This window comes from Phalacrocorax carbo, chromosome 1 (assembly GCF_963921805.1).
Source record: "Phalacrocorax carbo chromosome 1, bPhaCar2.1, whole genome shotgun sequence".
Taxonomy (NCBI): domain Eukaryota; kingdom Metazoa; phylum Chordata; class Aves; order Suliformes; family Phalacrocoracidae; genus Phalacrocorax; species Phalacrocorax carbo.
In genome coordinates, this window is record NC_087513.1 from 40247307 (window position 1) to 40263473 (window position 16167).

Genomic DNA, 16167 nt, shown 5'->3' on the forward strand with positions numbered 1-16167 from the left:
TGCCCATGGCCTAACAGGGGTGAATATTTGGGATTTTTCCAAAGGTATGTACAAAGGCTCTGTGCCGCTGACCTTTTGCTGCTGCATATACCTGCAGTGCACGACAGTTGGTCCTGTGTCTGGGGTCCTGTTGATATAATCCCTTACAGTTCTGACAAACTGGATCAGGGACTGGGTGGTCTCTGGCACACCATGATCTGGCCAGACAGTGTAGTGGAAGTGACGAATGAGCCTCGTTGAATCAAGCTGCTCTTCCTGTTGGGACACAAAGGTGTGGGTCATCAGAACAGAGGAGATAGGAGAGGACAGGCATAACGTGCACCTTCAGAGCAAATGTTACAGCTGCCACCAGAGAAGAGCTGGGCATGATGCAACTGTGCTACAGCAGAGACCTTCCTAATTTAGCCTTACAGGTGTTTTAAAGCCAATTAATTAAACAACAAAAAAAAAAAAAGACAAGATGAACACAAACGTACACTGCAGATTTTAAACTCTCGTATTGTCCATTCTGGGAGTACTGATTCAGACAGCATCTCAACGATCAGGTCTCCATAGTACAAGGAATCCTGGTCAAGGGGCCAGTAGTGATCACACTTCACCTGCAGGGACATAAAAAAGAGATAGATTTAGTGTCATTAACAGATGTAAACGATGCCTCCATCCAGCACTGGCAGAAGCAGACTTCAGACCTCCTGTATCTGAGGATGAAGGGAGAACTGCAGCAGCTGAATTCAGAGGGAGATGCCACCCCCACCCTGTCAGCTCAACAAACAGGGCCTGGGATGGGCATGGGCTAGGATGGGTCTGGGAACTGGAAGTTCTCATCATAGATGTCTGTGAGATGGGGAATAGGAAGCATTTCACTGATGCCCTCTTCTGGATGCCACAACATTTTCTGCGTCAGCTCTTCTCAGAGCTCTGCTTGGATGACAGCTAGGCCTCCAGTGCTCACTTCCCCACCTCTTGCTGAAACACGACAGTGGGGTCCCACTCAGAGCCAGTGAGGTGCAGGAGGAGACCTGCACATGCCTTTCCTGAATCTGCTTTCACCATCTCCTCAAGAAAAAGTAGCAAACTGAAATATCCCCATATCTGCCACTAGATAATCACTACTTCAAGTTGGTTTCATCTTTTTACAGATCTAGTTCCTGTCTTATGAAGGGTCCAGGATGTGGTCAACCTTGGGGAGGTGGATTGCTGAGACAGCTAAATAACCTACCTACACTTGCGTGCAGTAGGACTGTCAAGTGTTTGAGTAGTCTCTTTGCTTACTACATCAGAGCTTGTGCGTCAGAGAGAATTCCATGTATTTAATGATCAACATTTGCTCTCTAGAGCTTATATTTAAAGTAGTAGTTGATTGGAGTTGATGTTATAAACACGCATTTTTTGCTGGTGGTTGTCCTTCCACATGCTTAAGGGGATTATATAAGTACTAGTGAGTGAAGTGCTGGATTAGAGACCAGAAGCACTGAGCTCTGTTCCTACCTCTAGCCTTGACATGCTGCATGATCCTGGGATGGTCACTGCATCCTCACTTCACAGCCTTAATCTGGTTCCAATCTTTAGATTATACCTCTTATCTCTTACTGTATATCTCCTTGACTGGGACTTTTGGCATTAGTGTGAAGCAAATAATAGGCATAAACTCTTAATAGATGTTAAAACAGTCATTAATAATAAAGAAGAGTCACTGCTTACCCGGCCCTTCTCAACACACTGGGTTACCATGACAATATTGTGAACATTTTGTTCCCATGCCATCTTCCAGAACTCATCTTTGGTACCAGGCAAAGGGCCCTGAGTTGCTATGTATTCCCTGCGGAAATTATTGCCCTGCAAGTAAAGAGAACTCCATTACTTTCCATAAAGGCAGAAAAAGAAAGATATTCTAGCAACTGTGAAAGCCATGGGGTTGCATCCAGGGCTCTGCAGCAACAATGTCCTTGCTGGGACAATAGTTTTGAGAGCTAAATTGTTGCCTTGGACCTGGAAGCAGAAGGCTGGCTGGAGCAGAGGGAAGGAAGAGACTGCGGCAGTGTGTCTAAATACTAATCCTTTTGTGGCATTCAAAGCTTTTCATTGTTCTGTTGTGCTCAGCACAGTCTCAAGCAATTTTGGAACTACTAGGGGGTTTTGTTTTATTTACTGTTTTGAATAAATTAGCTGAGTTCTGGCTTGAAATCTGGATTGTTAAAGCCACTGCTATTATCAATCACAACTCTCTGGCAAAGGGCATTATTGTAATCTCAGTTTTACCATCCTGCAAGGTGCCAACACTGTCAAGATGAGCTACAGCTCCACAATGAGGATGCCACCTGCAGTGATAGCTACAGTTGTTGTGGACACTGTATAAAATCAGTGACCTTTAAAAATATGTCCTTGGCCAATTAGACTTGCTATCTTACATAACTATACCAATCCAAGAAAGTGTCCTTAAGTGCTGGCTAAATCACTCACAGTTAACTTAATGGCAGTCAGACACAGCCTTTCAGCACACCCACCAAATGAGTTCTCAGGCTTCTAGCTCAAGTGAATAAATGAAGGGGGAGGGGAGCCTTAAGCATCCAGTTTTATATTAAGTTTCAGATGAAGGACAAATTACCACTGAAGGAAGGACTGTAAAACATCATCCCTGAGTCACTTACTGGTATGTAGCTTGCATTAACGTAGTCTGAGCAAGGGTCATCATCCACATTGGAAAGCTTCACTCTTGATGTATCATCTAGGAAGAAATTGATTACAAGAGGGTTATGGCTAAGTCTTGATTTTCAATCCCTCTCCCATTTACAGAAATGCATTTGTGAAAGGACTGTCAGCATTATGACAAAGATTTTATACAGAGGGCTAATTTAGAGGAATAACTGTTTATATTTGTACTGCCTCCTTCATCCACAAATGCTGTGGAGTATTCCAAAGACTAGGAGACCAATGGGTGAGAAGGAAGCTGTGAATATCCAAAAATTCCTCTGCTGAGTTCCACAGGATTTGTTGTGGCAACAAAAAAGCCACAGCAGCATCCCTCTTTGATCCTGACAGCAGTGTGCTGTACTGGAAAGCGGTGCCCAGCGCTGCCACTGAAGGAGTGGTAGTGCTTCAGTGGTCTGCACAGCTCCTGACCTAACATATGTGAGCAGGCCAACTGTCTTGCCTGGGACCAGTCGTATCTCCAGTATTACAGAGAAGTACAGAGTGCCTAAGCCACCGGGGCACTGATCTGTGAGCTAACACCATGCTGGATCTCAGTCAGGCATTGTTTCTTGTACATTGCAGGCATGCTCCCCAGCCCGGCACAGCAGGCAGAACACAGGAGATGCTGTGAGGCTGTGCTCCAAGCACATACCACATCCAGCAGCAGGGCAGCATGTGGAGCAACGAGTCATGTGGTGTTCCTCCTCGATGCAGAGCATGTGTTACCTCCAAAACTGGCAGATGGAAGATTAAAGGGGGAAACTCTCAATGACAGGTCTTGCCTCAGGAGAACAGGGCTAACCTCACACATGTGTCTTACCATGCAGAACCACACTAGCTCTACATTGTATAGCAGGTTTTCTGCATCCTCTGGAGAAGAAAGATTTGGCAGGGTTGTCAAAAAGCACTGAATGGATGACACCCTATATGTAAACAACCCTACTGTTATTTCTACTATCCTCATTATCAGCAGTGACTGAATGCCCACAACAGCTGGAGCTTTTTGTCTCCAGACTGAATGTTAGTCATTACATCTCTAGTGTGAAATGAAATTACTGGTCTGTGTGAAACCATTCAGGGCCATACATCATCTGCCTCCAAGCACCAGAACCTCAGCTGGCAGAGGTATTTCATCTCTGACAGAAAGGAGGGAAGGGATTGGCTGAACTCTCTTTTCCACCAGGCTTACTGAAAAAAAAGTGAAAAATAGCTATTGTGATGTAATGTTACACAACCAAACCTAAAACTCACAGGGCAATATATTATTGTATCGATTTTTCCCTCTGTTCTCTGGCAGAAGTGCTATGTCACATGTCTGGTTTCGACCCACATCTTTCAAGTCCTGCAAAAAAAAAGAGGAATAAAATGTGAGGTGAAAATAATTAAAGGACATGACAACACAAGGGGACACAGCGCTTATCAGCTCTCAGAGGTCATGGACAGAGAATGGGTGGTTTTTTAAAAGAACAAACAGAAATTAAATAGCTAATCATACTGGTTTAAAGCAAGCACATGGCTGGCAGGTGCTTTCCATGCTTCGGCACACAGATGTGCCACACAAATGAATGCTCCTGACCTCAGTCAGATAGGTATCAAGCAGAGGCTGAAAACCAGAAGATTCTATGCCAAATGAAGAGCTGCTTTCTGCACTAGGACAAGTGGAGTTCAGGTGAGACTCCAAGCTTACTTGCATTTGTGTGAATAAGACAAACAAATGCAGGTCTTTCTAATGCATTAACCCATGCCCACCCCTTCATAAAGCAAGTCCTTTGCCTAGATTAGGATCCCACCTCATACTCCTTGGACAGTAGGTAGTTGGAGTCTGCTTGAAGTTTGGTGAAGTGTGCTTCAAAATGACTGACTTTGATCGGACTAAAACATTCAAGAGGAGGAAGAAAATCACAGGATGAATCACAGTCATAATTTATCCAGTTGGTTATCAAGAAGCTTTTTAAGGTATTAATTTTTTCTTTTTACCTGGAAGTTTTCCGGTTTCTAGAAATTATTTCAAAAAGAAAAAGAAACACTTCATCAGTGAGTGACCAGACATGACTGTTCATCCATGATGCCATGTTAAAATAGTGTTCTTAGAAACAAAACTTTTGATTTTACCCTTTTTGCCCCAAGTTCAGATGGACTGACAGTGGTCTGTCCCTGCGAATGCTCAGCCTTGCTGTAGGTCTTTCATGTCCATTGCTGGAATAAAAAGGAAGGTTTTCTGTTTTACCATTATGTTCTGATATTGATAAGAGCTACCAATAACATAACTTATATCATTAAGTTGGAAAAAAGGAATTTGAGAAAGTCTGTTTTGACCTGTGGCTCTGATCATGTGTACTTAATGTTGTACTTAATGCCTTCTTTGCCCCAGTCTAACAGTGAGACTAGTTATCCCCAGGGTATTCAGCCCCCTGAGCTGGAAGGCAGGGAGAGGGAGTGGAATAAACCCCCCATAATCCAGGAGGAAGCAGTTTACGACCTGCTGCATCACCTGGACACTCACAAGTCTATGGGGCCAGATGGGATCCACCTAAGAGTACTGGGGGAGCTGGTGGAGGAGCTTGCCAAGCCACTCTCCATCATTTATCAGCAGTCCTGGTTAACACGGGAGGTCCCACATGACTGGAGGCTTGCCAGTGTGACACCCATCTACAAGAAGGGCTGGAAGGAGGATCTGGGGAACTACAGGCCTGTCAGCCTGACCTCAGTACCAGGGAAGATTATGGAGTGATACATCTTGAGTGAGCTCATCAGGCAAATGCAGGACAACCAGGGGATCAGGCCCAGCCAGCATGGCTTCATGAAAGGCAGGTGCTGCCTGACCAACCTGATCTCCTTCTAGAACATGGGTGACCCACATAGAGGATGAGGGAAAGGCTATGGATGTTGTCTACCTGGACTTTAGTAAAGCCTTTGACACTGTCTCCCACAGAGAAGCTGGTGGCTCATGGCTTAGACAGGTGTACTCTTTGCTGGGTAAAAAACTGCCTGGATGGCCAAGCCCAGAGAGCTGTGGTGAATGGAGCTAAACCCAGCTGGCAGCCAGTCATTAGTGGGGTTCCCCAGGGCTCAGTTTTGGTGCCAGTCTTGTTTAATACATTTATCAATGATCTGGATGAGGGGATCGAGTACACCTTCAGTAAGTCTGCACATGATGCCAAGCTGGGTGGGAGTGTCGATCTGCTTGAGGGTAGGAAGGCTCTGCAGAGGGATCTGGACAGGCTGGATCGATGGGGCGAGGCCAGTTATATGAGGTTTATAAGGCCAACTGCCAGGTCCTGCACATGGGGTCACAACAACCCCATGCAGCACTACAGGTCTGGGGAAGAGTGGCTGGAAACCTGCCTGGCAGAGAAGGACCTGGGGGAGCCGGCTGAACATGAGCCATTAGTGTGCCCAGGTGGCCAAGAAGGCCAACAGCATCCTGGCTTGTATCAAGAACAGTGTGGCCAGCAGGAGTAGGGAAGTGACTGTGCCCCTGTACTCGGCACTGGTGAGGCCGCACCTTGAATATTGTGTTCAGTTTTGGGCCCCTCAGTGCAAGAAGCACATTGAAGTGCTGGAGCGTGTCCAGAGAAGGGCAACGAAGCTGGTGAAGGGTGTGGAGAACAAGTCTTACGAGGAGCGGCTGAGGGAGCTGGGGTTGTTTAGTCTGGAGAAGAGGAGGCTGAGGAGAGACCTTATTGCTCTCTACAGCTACCTGAAAGGAGGTTGTAGTGAGGTGGGTGTTGGTCTCTTCTCCCAAGTCACTAGTGATAGGATGAGAGGAAATGGCCTCAATTTGCATCAGGGGAAGTTTAGATTGGATATTGGGAAAAATTTCTTCACTGCAAGAGTGGTCAGGCATCGGAACAGGCTGACGAGAGAGGTGGTGGAGTCACTATCCCTGGAGGTGTTCAAAAAACATGTAGACGTGGCACTTCAGGGCATGGTTTAGGAGGCATGGTGGTATAGGGTTGATGGTTGGAGTTGGTGATCCTAGAGGTCTTTTCCAACCATAATGATTCTATGGTTCAGTGTGACATTGCTCTTAGCTGTGGCACAGTTTTCTTGAATTTTATTTTGGTACGGTTAGTGTTGCCTTTCATACTTTCACTGCCATCTCCTCTTTCAACACACCTCCCTTAGAGAACACTTTTTCTTTATGTATGATAAGGGAAAACCATACAGGTACTTGCAGTCTTGCTGGCTGTAAAACTCACAACAAGAAACCACTCTCTATCTGAAGTTTATCTACACTGAAAAAATGCAATGAGATGCACAAGGTGGAAAACACATCCATCTGCACTCTATTCATGCTCTAATGTCACTATGCACTGAGATGGTTAGGAGTGCATAAGTCTATGCACGCAAAAGCAGACTTTATTTACTACTGTCAATGATTTATGCCGCTTTTTTTTTTGATGGCTTACAGAGGAATACACTGAATTTGTTCATACAGCCTAAGAATAGCATTGCTAAAGGGTAAATTCCCTTCTGGCTAAAAGCTACAACTAGTCAGAAAACAGGGGTTTTTTCAGTGTGAAATTCTGGCATCTGAAAAGCAAATTCAGAACAAAATAGATCTAATCTTGTATCAGTAAAAGAACTGAATTTCAGATTTTCAGAGTTTCCCAGTTAATGGAAATGTTGAATTTTTTTAATTTCAGAAACTGCAAGGAATTTCATATCAATCATGTCATACCTCTTTCAGTCATGCAAAATGGTTTAAATGGATAAAACTTTTCTCAAAGTTCAGACAGAGTGTTTAACTTTTTAAAAACATATTTAAAAATCACTATTTAAGAGTCATCTATAACGTAAAATATATAACTACAATCGACAAAAAATTGAGCAGTAAAGTTCGAACTGATCTTTTGGACACTGACGTAATACCATACCTTAAGCTGAAATGATAAGTCTAAATGAAGAGATTCAAGAGCTTCCCATTTACAATGCAGATTAAATTTGAAACATTTCATTTTTCACAAAAGACATTGTTTTGAATGATAAACCAGTTTTTCAGAAATATTCAGACTCCTGCTGAAAATTAGAAGTCACAAGGATCCTCTATGAGATAATTCTGACTAACATCAGTAGGTATTTGAATCAAGAATATATAGGTCTCTTAATATGTAAATCGTTAGTTCTATACTTAGTGTGTACAGATGTTGGGGGACTTAGATTTTATCTGTTGAATAGTTCAGTGCATTCTTCCAATTTTACGGTTACACTTTAAATATTTTATTGCTTAAATGAATGTAATTTGACCTGAATTCAATAACAGAGACAGATAAAGGGACTCAACTTACCTAACTTTTCGTCTGCAGACAAATAAAGCAGTAACAGCCACTAACATCACAATCAGAAACAAGCCAGCACTTACACCTTCAATAACTCCAAACAGAGGCTCTAGAAACAAAACAGTGTGTTTATATACCTTGAGGAAAAGATATGAAGAATCAAAGGATCAATAACTTTCAGGGGGTGTGTTATTAGCAGCTAAAGAAAATGGTTAAATACAAGGAAATGTAATGCATTTAAACACAGCTAAAGCCTGGCCTTGATTTTCTGTCTGTATTTTTTCCAAACATAACACAAAATCTTTCACTCACAACCACAGTAAAAGAAAGTCCCATTATATAGGAGTTTGTTGTCTTGCACTTTGAAGACTTCTTGGTGATGGCTTCACTGAGCATTCAACCTTTACTATCAGCAGCTCCATCTAACAGCCCTCTGAATTTTCAAACTAAGTCTGGGTAAGCCATGGCTCCAACGTCATTTCAAAGCAGACTTCAGGACATGCACAACAATCTGTTTTTGTTCTACTCCTTGCAACCAGTTCTAGATACCAGAGTGTTCTGAGGCACGATATACAACCATGTGCTACAGTCATTGAAAAGCAAGCCTGAAAAACTAACCTGCCTCTGTAGTGATTGGTAAAGAGAAGAAGGTGTCTGCAAAGAGCGGTTTAGGGAGTTCCTTCGGGTCTTCACTGAAGAGCTGGGTAAAAGCCCGTATGCTGATCCTAAAAAAACAGTACTGTTATAGTTACAGCTCATCAGATATTCAGAACCAACAACAGAAAAGTAAGAACTCATTTGCCCCTTAGAGATAACTAAAACCTTTCCACTGAGCGCAGGCAGTTCTTAAAGCAGGTGCCTGAGTTTAATACTATAGCTGGGAGAGCCCAGCTCGTACAGATGGAGGGCTCTGAGGTACCCTAGCAGAGGTAACAGGTGGGGCTCTGGCTGCTGGCACACACAGCCTGACTATGCCCAAAGGCAGGACTAGCAGAGGCTGCAGTGGGAGAGGACTCAGAGATGCTTCTCAGCAGGGACATATTTTCCTTCCACATGGCTGAACAGGTCTGTGCTAATGGAGAAATGTTCAGGCCTCTTGGTTCTCCTTGTAATGTGGGTATTTCCCAGACTGGATTTTTGGGAAATGTGCCCTAATGAGAGTGGACTGTGGTAGGGTAGCACCGTCTTGATCATGATGAAGAAGCTGAAAGGCATGACGTGCACTGCCTGGCATATGCATTCTGTCCATGTGGCTGTCCAGTGAGCAACTTACAGATCTCTTGGGACAATGTTTGCCTGCAGGAGGGGCGTGACTGTGCTGCACTGGATCTCAAGTTTGGTCTCAGAGCCTGTGTATCTGCTGAGCCTGGTCTTGGCAGTCACCCTCTTCCACACCCTACAGCTAACCTAGGCCTAGCTCTGGAGCCCAGGGATGGTGCCACAGCTTAGAATAACCTCTAGGTTTTTTCAGCTTGTTCCAAAGAACTGGTGTCAGGTAGTGGTGCCAAACTGACCAAGTGAAGCATCCTTGCCTTCTCCTGCTAAGTATTCTTCTGACTTAGCTGACAGTCTTAAGTCTTTCCAGAGAAAGGTTTAGCAGCTATAGGCATGCTTCCCATCAAGCTGGGGGAAATAAATAAGCCTATTCACTGCACTGAGTTTTGTGCATAATTAATTGTATCATTCCCATGCTAGTGAAGGACTGGTTCATACTTATGGAATGGGGGCATGGATAAAGCTTTTATAAATTCACAGTGAAACACGAAAAACAATGTACAACTCAGTTATTAATCTACAGAAGCTCAAGTGTATCAGGCATCCAGACAGCACCATGCCTAATAACGTGAGAGTGCAACTACCAGTATAAATCTAACCTGTAAGCAGTCCGAGGCTTTAGAGGCCCATCGCAGAATTTTTGCTGTTCTGGATCACACCTTCCTCCGAGGTTTTCCATTTCTCCTCCAAGCTTAATGTCAAAGCGTTTATAGTCGCTGTCAGGGTTTTCAGCACATCTACTGGCAAAATAATTTGTCTGGTAGATGCGTATAGAGTCGTTGTGTTTGTACTCCAGGTAGGAAGGTAATGGGTGCTGCTCGTCAGGCTTTGGTCCTTCACTGCCTACATCAAGTGCAGAGAAATGCAGAAGGTTTATGTACTACAGCCATTAATGTGATGCAGTTTATAGGCTCAAGCTATTGACAGACATATTCTTATCCAACTTTCTAGCAGTCCTTGGAGGCTGCACAGGCCACCTTGTGAATACAAAGCTCCAGTGGTTGGGGTACCTTGTTTCTAGTACCAATCTTGCTATTATTTTTCTGGGGAACTTCAGACAGATTTTCTCACAAGACCTTAGTGCAACTTTTCCAGACACAATGCTGCAATAAGCATGCATGGGTCGAATTCAATGTTATGACATTTTTTCTGTGCTGTTGGTTGGAATCTCTGTGATCTAGAATCCTGGATCACCAGCTGTTTCAAAAAGCAAGTAAAAAAAAAATCCACCCAAGTCTTATGTAGAAGAAGATGAAGAATCCAGACAAGTCTCCTGTATAGAGAGAAAAGCTGCAACAGGAAATGACGGGAGTCTCCTGAATTGAAACTCAGGATAATGTGTAAAAGACTCAGGTAGGCAAAACCACGGCGATGAGTAGTCCCTTTCTCAAACAGCTTTATAGTCTGCACAGGCATGACAGCATAGACAGTGGTTATATTATCTATGCTTTTTTTTCCTAAGGGCTGATGGACAGAGACATTAACAAACTTTCTCAGGGGTCACAAAATATGTCCTGGCGTGCCAGTAAATGAAGCCACTTGTAAAAACAAGGTATTAATTGTTGAGACATCCATCTGTTTTGTCACATACAGGTCAAATGCAGAAAGGGAAGTATACATGCATGCTGCAGGGGCAATTTCCATTCTGTTTCACAGTGTTGCATGCAAAGTCGTTTTCTTCAGTAAGCAAACACCACCCCTTTGCCTTCTCAGCACAGCTTACTGACGTTCCCCAAAGGAGTTGCCTTAGTGTTCCCACCTAACATTTAAAGTACCTTTTGAGACCTGTGCCCAGCCAGGCAGTTTCTTCTGTGTCCACTGCCAGTGGCATCCAACATAAATCTCCTGCTGTGGAAATTTCCTGACTGTACATCAGACCATAACCTAGACTACAGAAGCTAACCACTGCTTCTGGCTCTGCAGTTGCTACTGACCCTCTGAGGAAAAGACTGAGTTCCTAAGTCCCCAGGCTAGGGAGCAGGTATAGATCAAAAACCTCTATGAAACTCAGCCATCAGATGAGGAGAAGCTCCTTTGCTGTGTTGTGATGGGGGTGTACCTCCCGATGTAACTCCTACAGGCTATAGAGAGAATAGCATTAATTCATGACACTTACCATCAGCCTCTCTCACAACCACAGTAAAGTACTTCACAGCTCCATTGGTATCGCTAAACCAGCTGCAGTTAAAAGTAAAGTTGATGGATGATTTGGTAATCAGCACCTCTTTTTTGTTCACTCGTATGTCTGGAGGTGGCTGAGGGGGACCTGAGTAATTAAAAAAAAAATTTTAAAAAGAAAAAAAAAAGAGAAAAGCATTATCTATGTATTTGCTGTGAGCTAGACCTCGTAAGGGAAATGCAATTCTTAATAAAGCTCAGCTGACTGACACAACTCTCTGATTCTACTCTCTTTGTGATCAGGAAACTGCCAAAGGATAAAACAAGCCAGCAGTGAGTTAACCATAATAACAGTGTCAGCCCCTCAGTAGGAATTCCTGCAGAAGCTCACATGGAAATGCATTAAAGTCTTGCTAAATCTACAAAATCAGAAACTTTAGCTGCTAAAAATGACACAGGTTTAAGCCTGGTATTTAGAGGCCACATAGCACACTCACTACAGGAAGTTACCTATTTTAAGCATCTAAATTTCTGCTTCCTTTTCCAGAGGAACAGCCTGAGTCAGCCAGACAAAGCATTCAACTATAGGGTACCATCTTCCAGACTGACTGCATAATTTCCATAGGAAATATTCTTCATATGATAGAAGGCTATACCTCAAACAGTGACACAGAAGAACTAAACTGGAAGGTGAAGTATATAGGGAAAAATATGAAAACATATTAATATTTTTAAATATAAAGACAATAGGGATTATATAGAGTTATTAGATAGTAGTAATATTTTTAAATATAAATACAATAGGGAAAAACCTTCAGAGAACCAGTGCAGCAGAAGTGGGTGTTTTAAGGATCTACTTGCTGAATCTTTTAAAAATCTGTATTACTGAAACTATAGTGCATGTATGGGAAACATATAGAATATGTAAGCAGGTGGCTAAACTTCAAAAGGTTTTAGATTGCAAAAGAACCAATAATTCACACAGTTATATGTTGTTTAGCTAAACCTCTTAGATCTACAAAACCAAGCTGCAATTTTTTGTGTTCCCTTGAGGTAGGGCCTCCAGCGTTAACCACAGCCTGGCAGGGCAGCAGTGTTCAAACCAAATAAGAACAAACATGAAACAGCTAACTTCTTGTCAGTCTCACTTCTTGTGACATGTGTAGTTAGTTCTTACTACATCTGAATTTGTAGCATCCTTTGTGGTTGCAATTAAAAGGCAATTGATGGGGGAAAGGAGAAGGTGGGTTGTTGACTGAACTCTGCAGCTGAGCTCACTAGCTCCCAAACCAAATGTAATTTTTATGATCTAGCATTTCACACAAATGTGGCTTCTAATAAGCAGCTATGGAGGCATCCCTGAATAGGCCTCCTGGCCGTCCTGTCATTTTTGTGAAGTTTAGCCCTGGAGCAGTACAGGCCCCTGCATTGTGCTGTACCACAGAATCCAGAGGTACTGCAAAAGTGAGACCAGCTCTAGGGCCCGCAATGGCAGGCTGTTGACCACGGTGATGCCTCGCAGTGCAGAGGCACCAGCAGATGCTGTCACTACCCTCCACTCAGCAGCCTAAGGGTGGAGAAACTGCAGAAGCTGTTTCAAAGCACATGCTTTGGAAATCTGTGATCTTCCCTCAGGTCTAACACCTACAGGTGATTTGGTCAGATAGCATTTCAGAAGAGCATACAGAAAGCCCAAAGAGGACCCAGTGCCACAACCCAATGTCCTCACTGTAGATTCTTTTTGCTGAGGATGGCTACTGTCTGTGAGGGGAAACAGCCAGGCACAGGAAGCCAAGCAGCAACCATGAGGACACTAGAGGTGTGGGATGACAAGGACATCTTTGGCGCTGAAATCAGAGTGACAGGGTAATCTTTCATGTTTCTCAAGCTATATTTCATGAATGAGCCAAATAAGCAGGCCTGGCAATGTAATGAGAGACAATATAGTTAAAATCCTGCATTGTCTGTCACAACAGGGACCAAAGGACAGGTTCAACCTATCTTGGCCACCAGATTATGAGTGCCACAGATTGACAATTGTGGAGTTCAGAACTCTTTTTGTTGTCTAACCAACACAAGCAATTACTTATTGCTGCTCACTGCCTCCCTTCACGGCATTCCACTTACGGTCGATCATTGTGATGGTGCTGTCTTCAACTACTTCACTTGTCATGTCTGCAGAATGCACCTTGATGGACACCAGGTATCGCTTGTGGGGAACGAGGGTCATGATATTAAGCAGAGATTTGTCTTTTTCTATCCTTTTAGAAAATTCCACGTCATGGGTGTCCAGTTTTTTGCATTCGATGCTATACCCGTCAAAGTCAGAATCAGGAGGTGTCCAGGAACACGCAATGGCAGTAGAGGTCTGGGGCCGACAATGAAGATTTTGTATCTTGTCTGGTTCTAGAGGAATGTTGAGAAGTTGAAGCTTAGTGGGAAAAGGGACAGGTATCATGCACTCTGCTCACCCATCGCCCTGAGATTCTGCATAAACCATTTGATCAGAGCAGGAGGCTGGAAGCCAGAATTCCCACTTCTCCTGCAAATGTGTGCTTCCTGGTTATTAGGCAATGCAGTCTTACTCATTTTAGCCATCTGAAATTGGACCTAATGGCATCAGCTTCATCAGGTCTGTGAAGCTTCAGTAATTGTGAAACCAAGCAAACAAAACTACTTGCTGAAGTCTTAACAAGAACAGCAACACTGGAAAGCAATGCATTTCTTGAACTGTGCTACAACTTACTTGAGGTTACCTGTGGTGAACGGTATCAGTCAATACTAGCACTGTCATCTCATGACTGGTCTGGTTTCCTGGGTAGCATGTGGTGTGTCCATATTACTAAAGCATACCACAGAAGTGTGCTTTATCCATGTAATATTGGAGCACCATTAATAACACGCGACGTAACAAGGATGGGATTGCACTTTCAGATCCCAAACACCTACATTCAAGTGATTAAATACAGGTGAAAGACATAGCTATGCTCTCATTTTAATTAATGTGCTGATTGAAGTCTAAAGAGGTAGTCAGTTTACTAAACGTAAATGCCAGTTTGGAGCTGAATCCCACCTGAAGTGACAGGAGGGTTTGCCGAGGCTCAGTTATTTTTACAATTCCAGGTCACTTTTTCAAATCAGCCTGCTACTGAGGTTGCTAGAGACAGCTAGAGGTGATGTGGATCCACAGAAATCGACAGAAACACAGCGCAGTGAAACACTCTGATTCCAGCTTCAAATCTAGTACAGCAGTGTTTCATTCATCCTTCCTGTCTGATCATTCAGAAACATTTTGATTAGTTCAATATCCTACTGTCCCTAATGTCAGAGAAGTTTGGATATTCAGCCTTATTTTACCCCTGAAACTGATTGATTCAGGCTCTGCAACCAAACAGCCCCACTGCAGATGTGAAGATTGCAAATGTATGTCTATTTTCAATCTTTAAACAGTTGACCTTGTACACAGCAAGGACTTAAGAGTCTAGCTGAATTCATCACCATTCATTCATGAATTTATTAATGGAAATTACTGACTGTGAAAGGAATAGGTAAGATTTAAGTTTTGCATCTTCTCCAGCTGAGTGTTAGGGTGCAGTGGAAATTCTTACTTACTTGTTCTCACACTTGCAGACTGTGATTGACTGTATGTCTTCCAGTTGTCGCCACTGACGGTTCTGACACTAAACTTATAGAGTCTTCCTGGTCGCAAGCCATAGATGATGCGTACTTTTGATTTGCTGCTGCTGTAGGGATTGAATACTGTGAGGGGATCTTTTGGAAGCCACTGCAACTCAAAATCATCATAGTCTGTCCAGTCTGGAGGACCCAGCCAAGTGATTGATGAAGAATTATTTGTAACATCAGTAAAGGACACAGTGTTAGGAGGGCTGGGTGCTACACAGAAAGTGGGGAAAAAAAAAAAAAGGAAAAAAAGAGATCCTTAACAAATTTTTACACATGACAAATAATATCAAACATGCACTATTTTATTCATGCATCACAAAGTGGTTTGTATTATCCCATGTACACAGCCAGTTACTGCATCAGTGCTGATGGTGGTGACTTTCACAGGCATTACACATTCCTGAGCCTCTGAAAGAAAAACAGTGCTGAACAAAATCACACTCCATTGGTTTAACACCCTTAAGGATATCCTTTAACTTTACACCTTCAGTGTCTCCTTCAGAATAAGTCTGATGCATAGCTGTGAACTAATATGAATTCTGTCAGACGGGACTAAACAAAAATCCCAAAGCTTTTGTGTCTTTTACCTGTTCTTCCTTCAGCGTTTGCTGTGTTGGTCAGGTCACCACTGTGAGTCACCACAACCAGAATGTACTTTCTGCCAGGAATGAGCCCCTGGAAATGCCATTCTTTCAGGTCTTTCTTGTGCCATGTTTCTTTTTGTGTCCCATTTGGGTTGTAAAGATTCAGCTCATAGAAGTCAACATCTCCTGCTGCTGGACCCCAGGTGAACCACAGACTGTCTGTCGTGTTTCGGTTGGATGCCTTGAGACCAACAACCGGGGCTGGTACTGAAAAAAAGGAGATGAATATTACTTTATGTAGAACATCCCTAGGGTGAAGAGAAGCAACAAGGTCAAGCAGACCTTACACTTATGCTGTAATGTCAGTAATGTAATAAACTAGACAGCCATCACAGCTGGCCAAAAAGCCAGGATGCATTAGGAAGTATATCTCAATAGTTTTCTTTCTTATTTTGAACGGCCACTGTCCCCAAAAGATGCTGAAATGTTTATAATGGATAGTTTTGCAAATGTTAAGCAGCTTTTTCCAAGCC

At 43.2% G+C, this 16167-nt stretch overlaps 1 protein-coding gene across 4 annotated transcripts in view; it reads right to left on the reverse strand.

The window, feature by feature from the left end:
• PTPRB (protein tyrosine phosphatase receptor type B) overlaps positions 1 to 16167 on the reverse strand; it is a 67894-nt gene that overhangs the window by 10031 nt on the left and 41696 nt on the right. For all 4 annotated transcript variants that reach the window (XR_010372632.1, XM_064449513.1, XM_064449523.1 and 1 more), the window contains 15 exons: positions 15638 to 15901; positions 14979 to 15260; positions 13494 to 13772; positions 11365 to 11514; positions 9848 to 10091; positions 8592 to 8698; positions 7983 to 8082; positions 4804 to 4887; positions 4669 to 4686; positions 4482 to 4563; positions 3943 to 4033; positions 2649 to 2725; positions 1702 to 1836; positions 477 to 599; positions 92 to 255 (listed from right to left, as the gene is read on the reverse strand). Coding sequence is in view for 3 of the 4 variants with exons in the window: in XM_064449513.1 (XP_064305583.1) it covers positions 92 to 255; positions 477 to 599; positions 1702 to 1836; positions 2649 to 2725; positions 3943 to 4033; positions 4482 to 4563; positions 4669 to 4686; positions 4804 to 4887; positions 7983 to 8082; positions 8592 to 8698; positions 9848 to 10091; positions 11365 to 11514; positions 13494 to 13772; positions 14979 to 15260; positions 15638 to 15901 (2200 nt within the window). In the remaining variant the exon portion in view is untranslated. The remainder of the gene's footprint in view (positions 1 to 91; positions 256 to 476; positions 600 to 1701; positions 1837 to 2648; positions 2726 to 3942; positions 4034 to 4481; positions 4564 to 4668; positions 4687 to 4803; positions 4888 to 7982; positions 8083 to 8591; positions 8699 to 9847; positions 10092 to 11364; positions 11515 to 13493; positions 13773 to 14978; positions 15261 to 15637; positions 15902 to 16167) is intronic.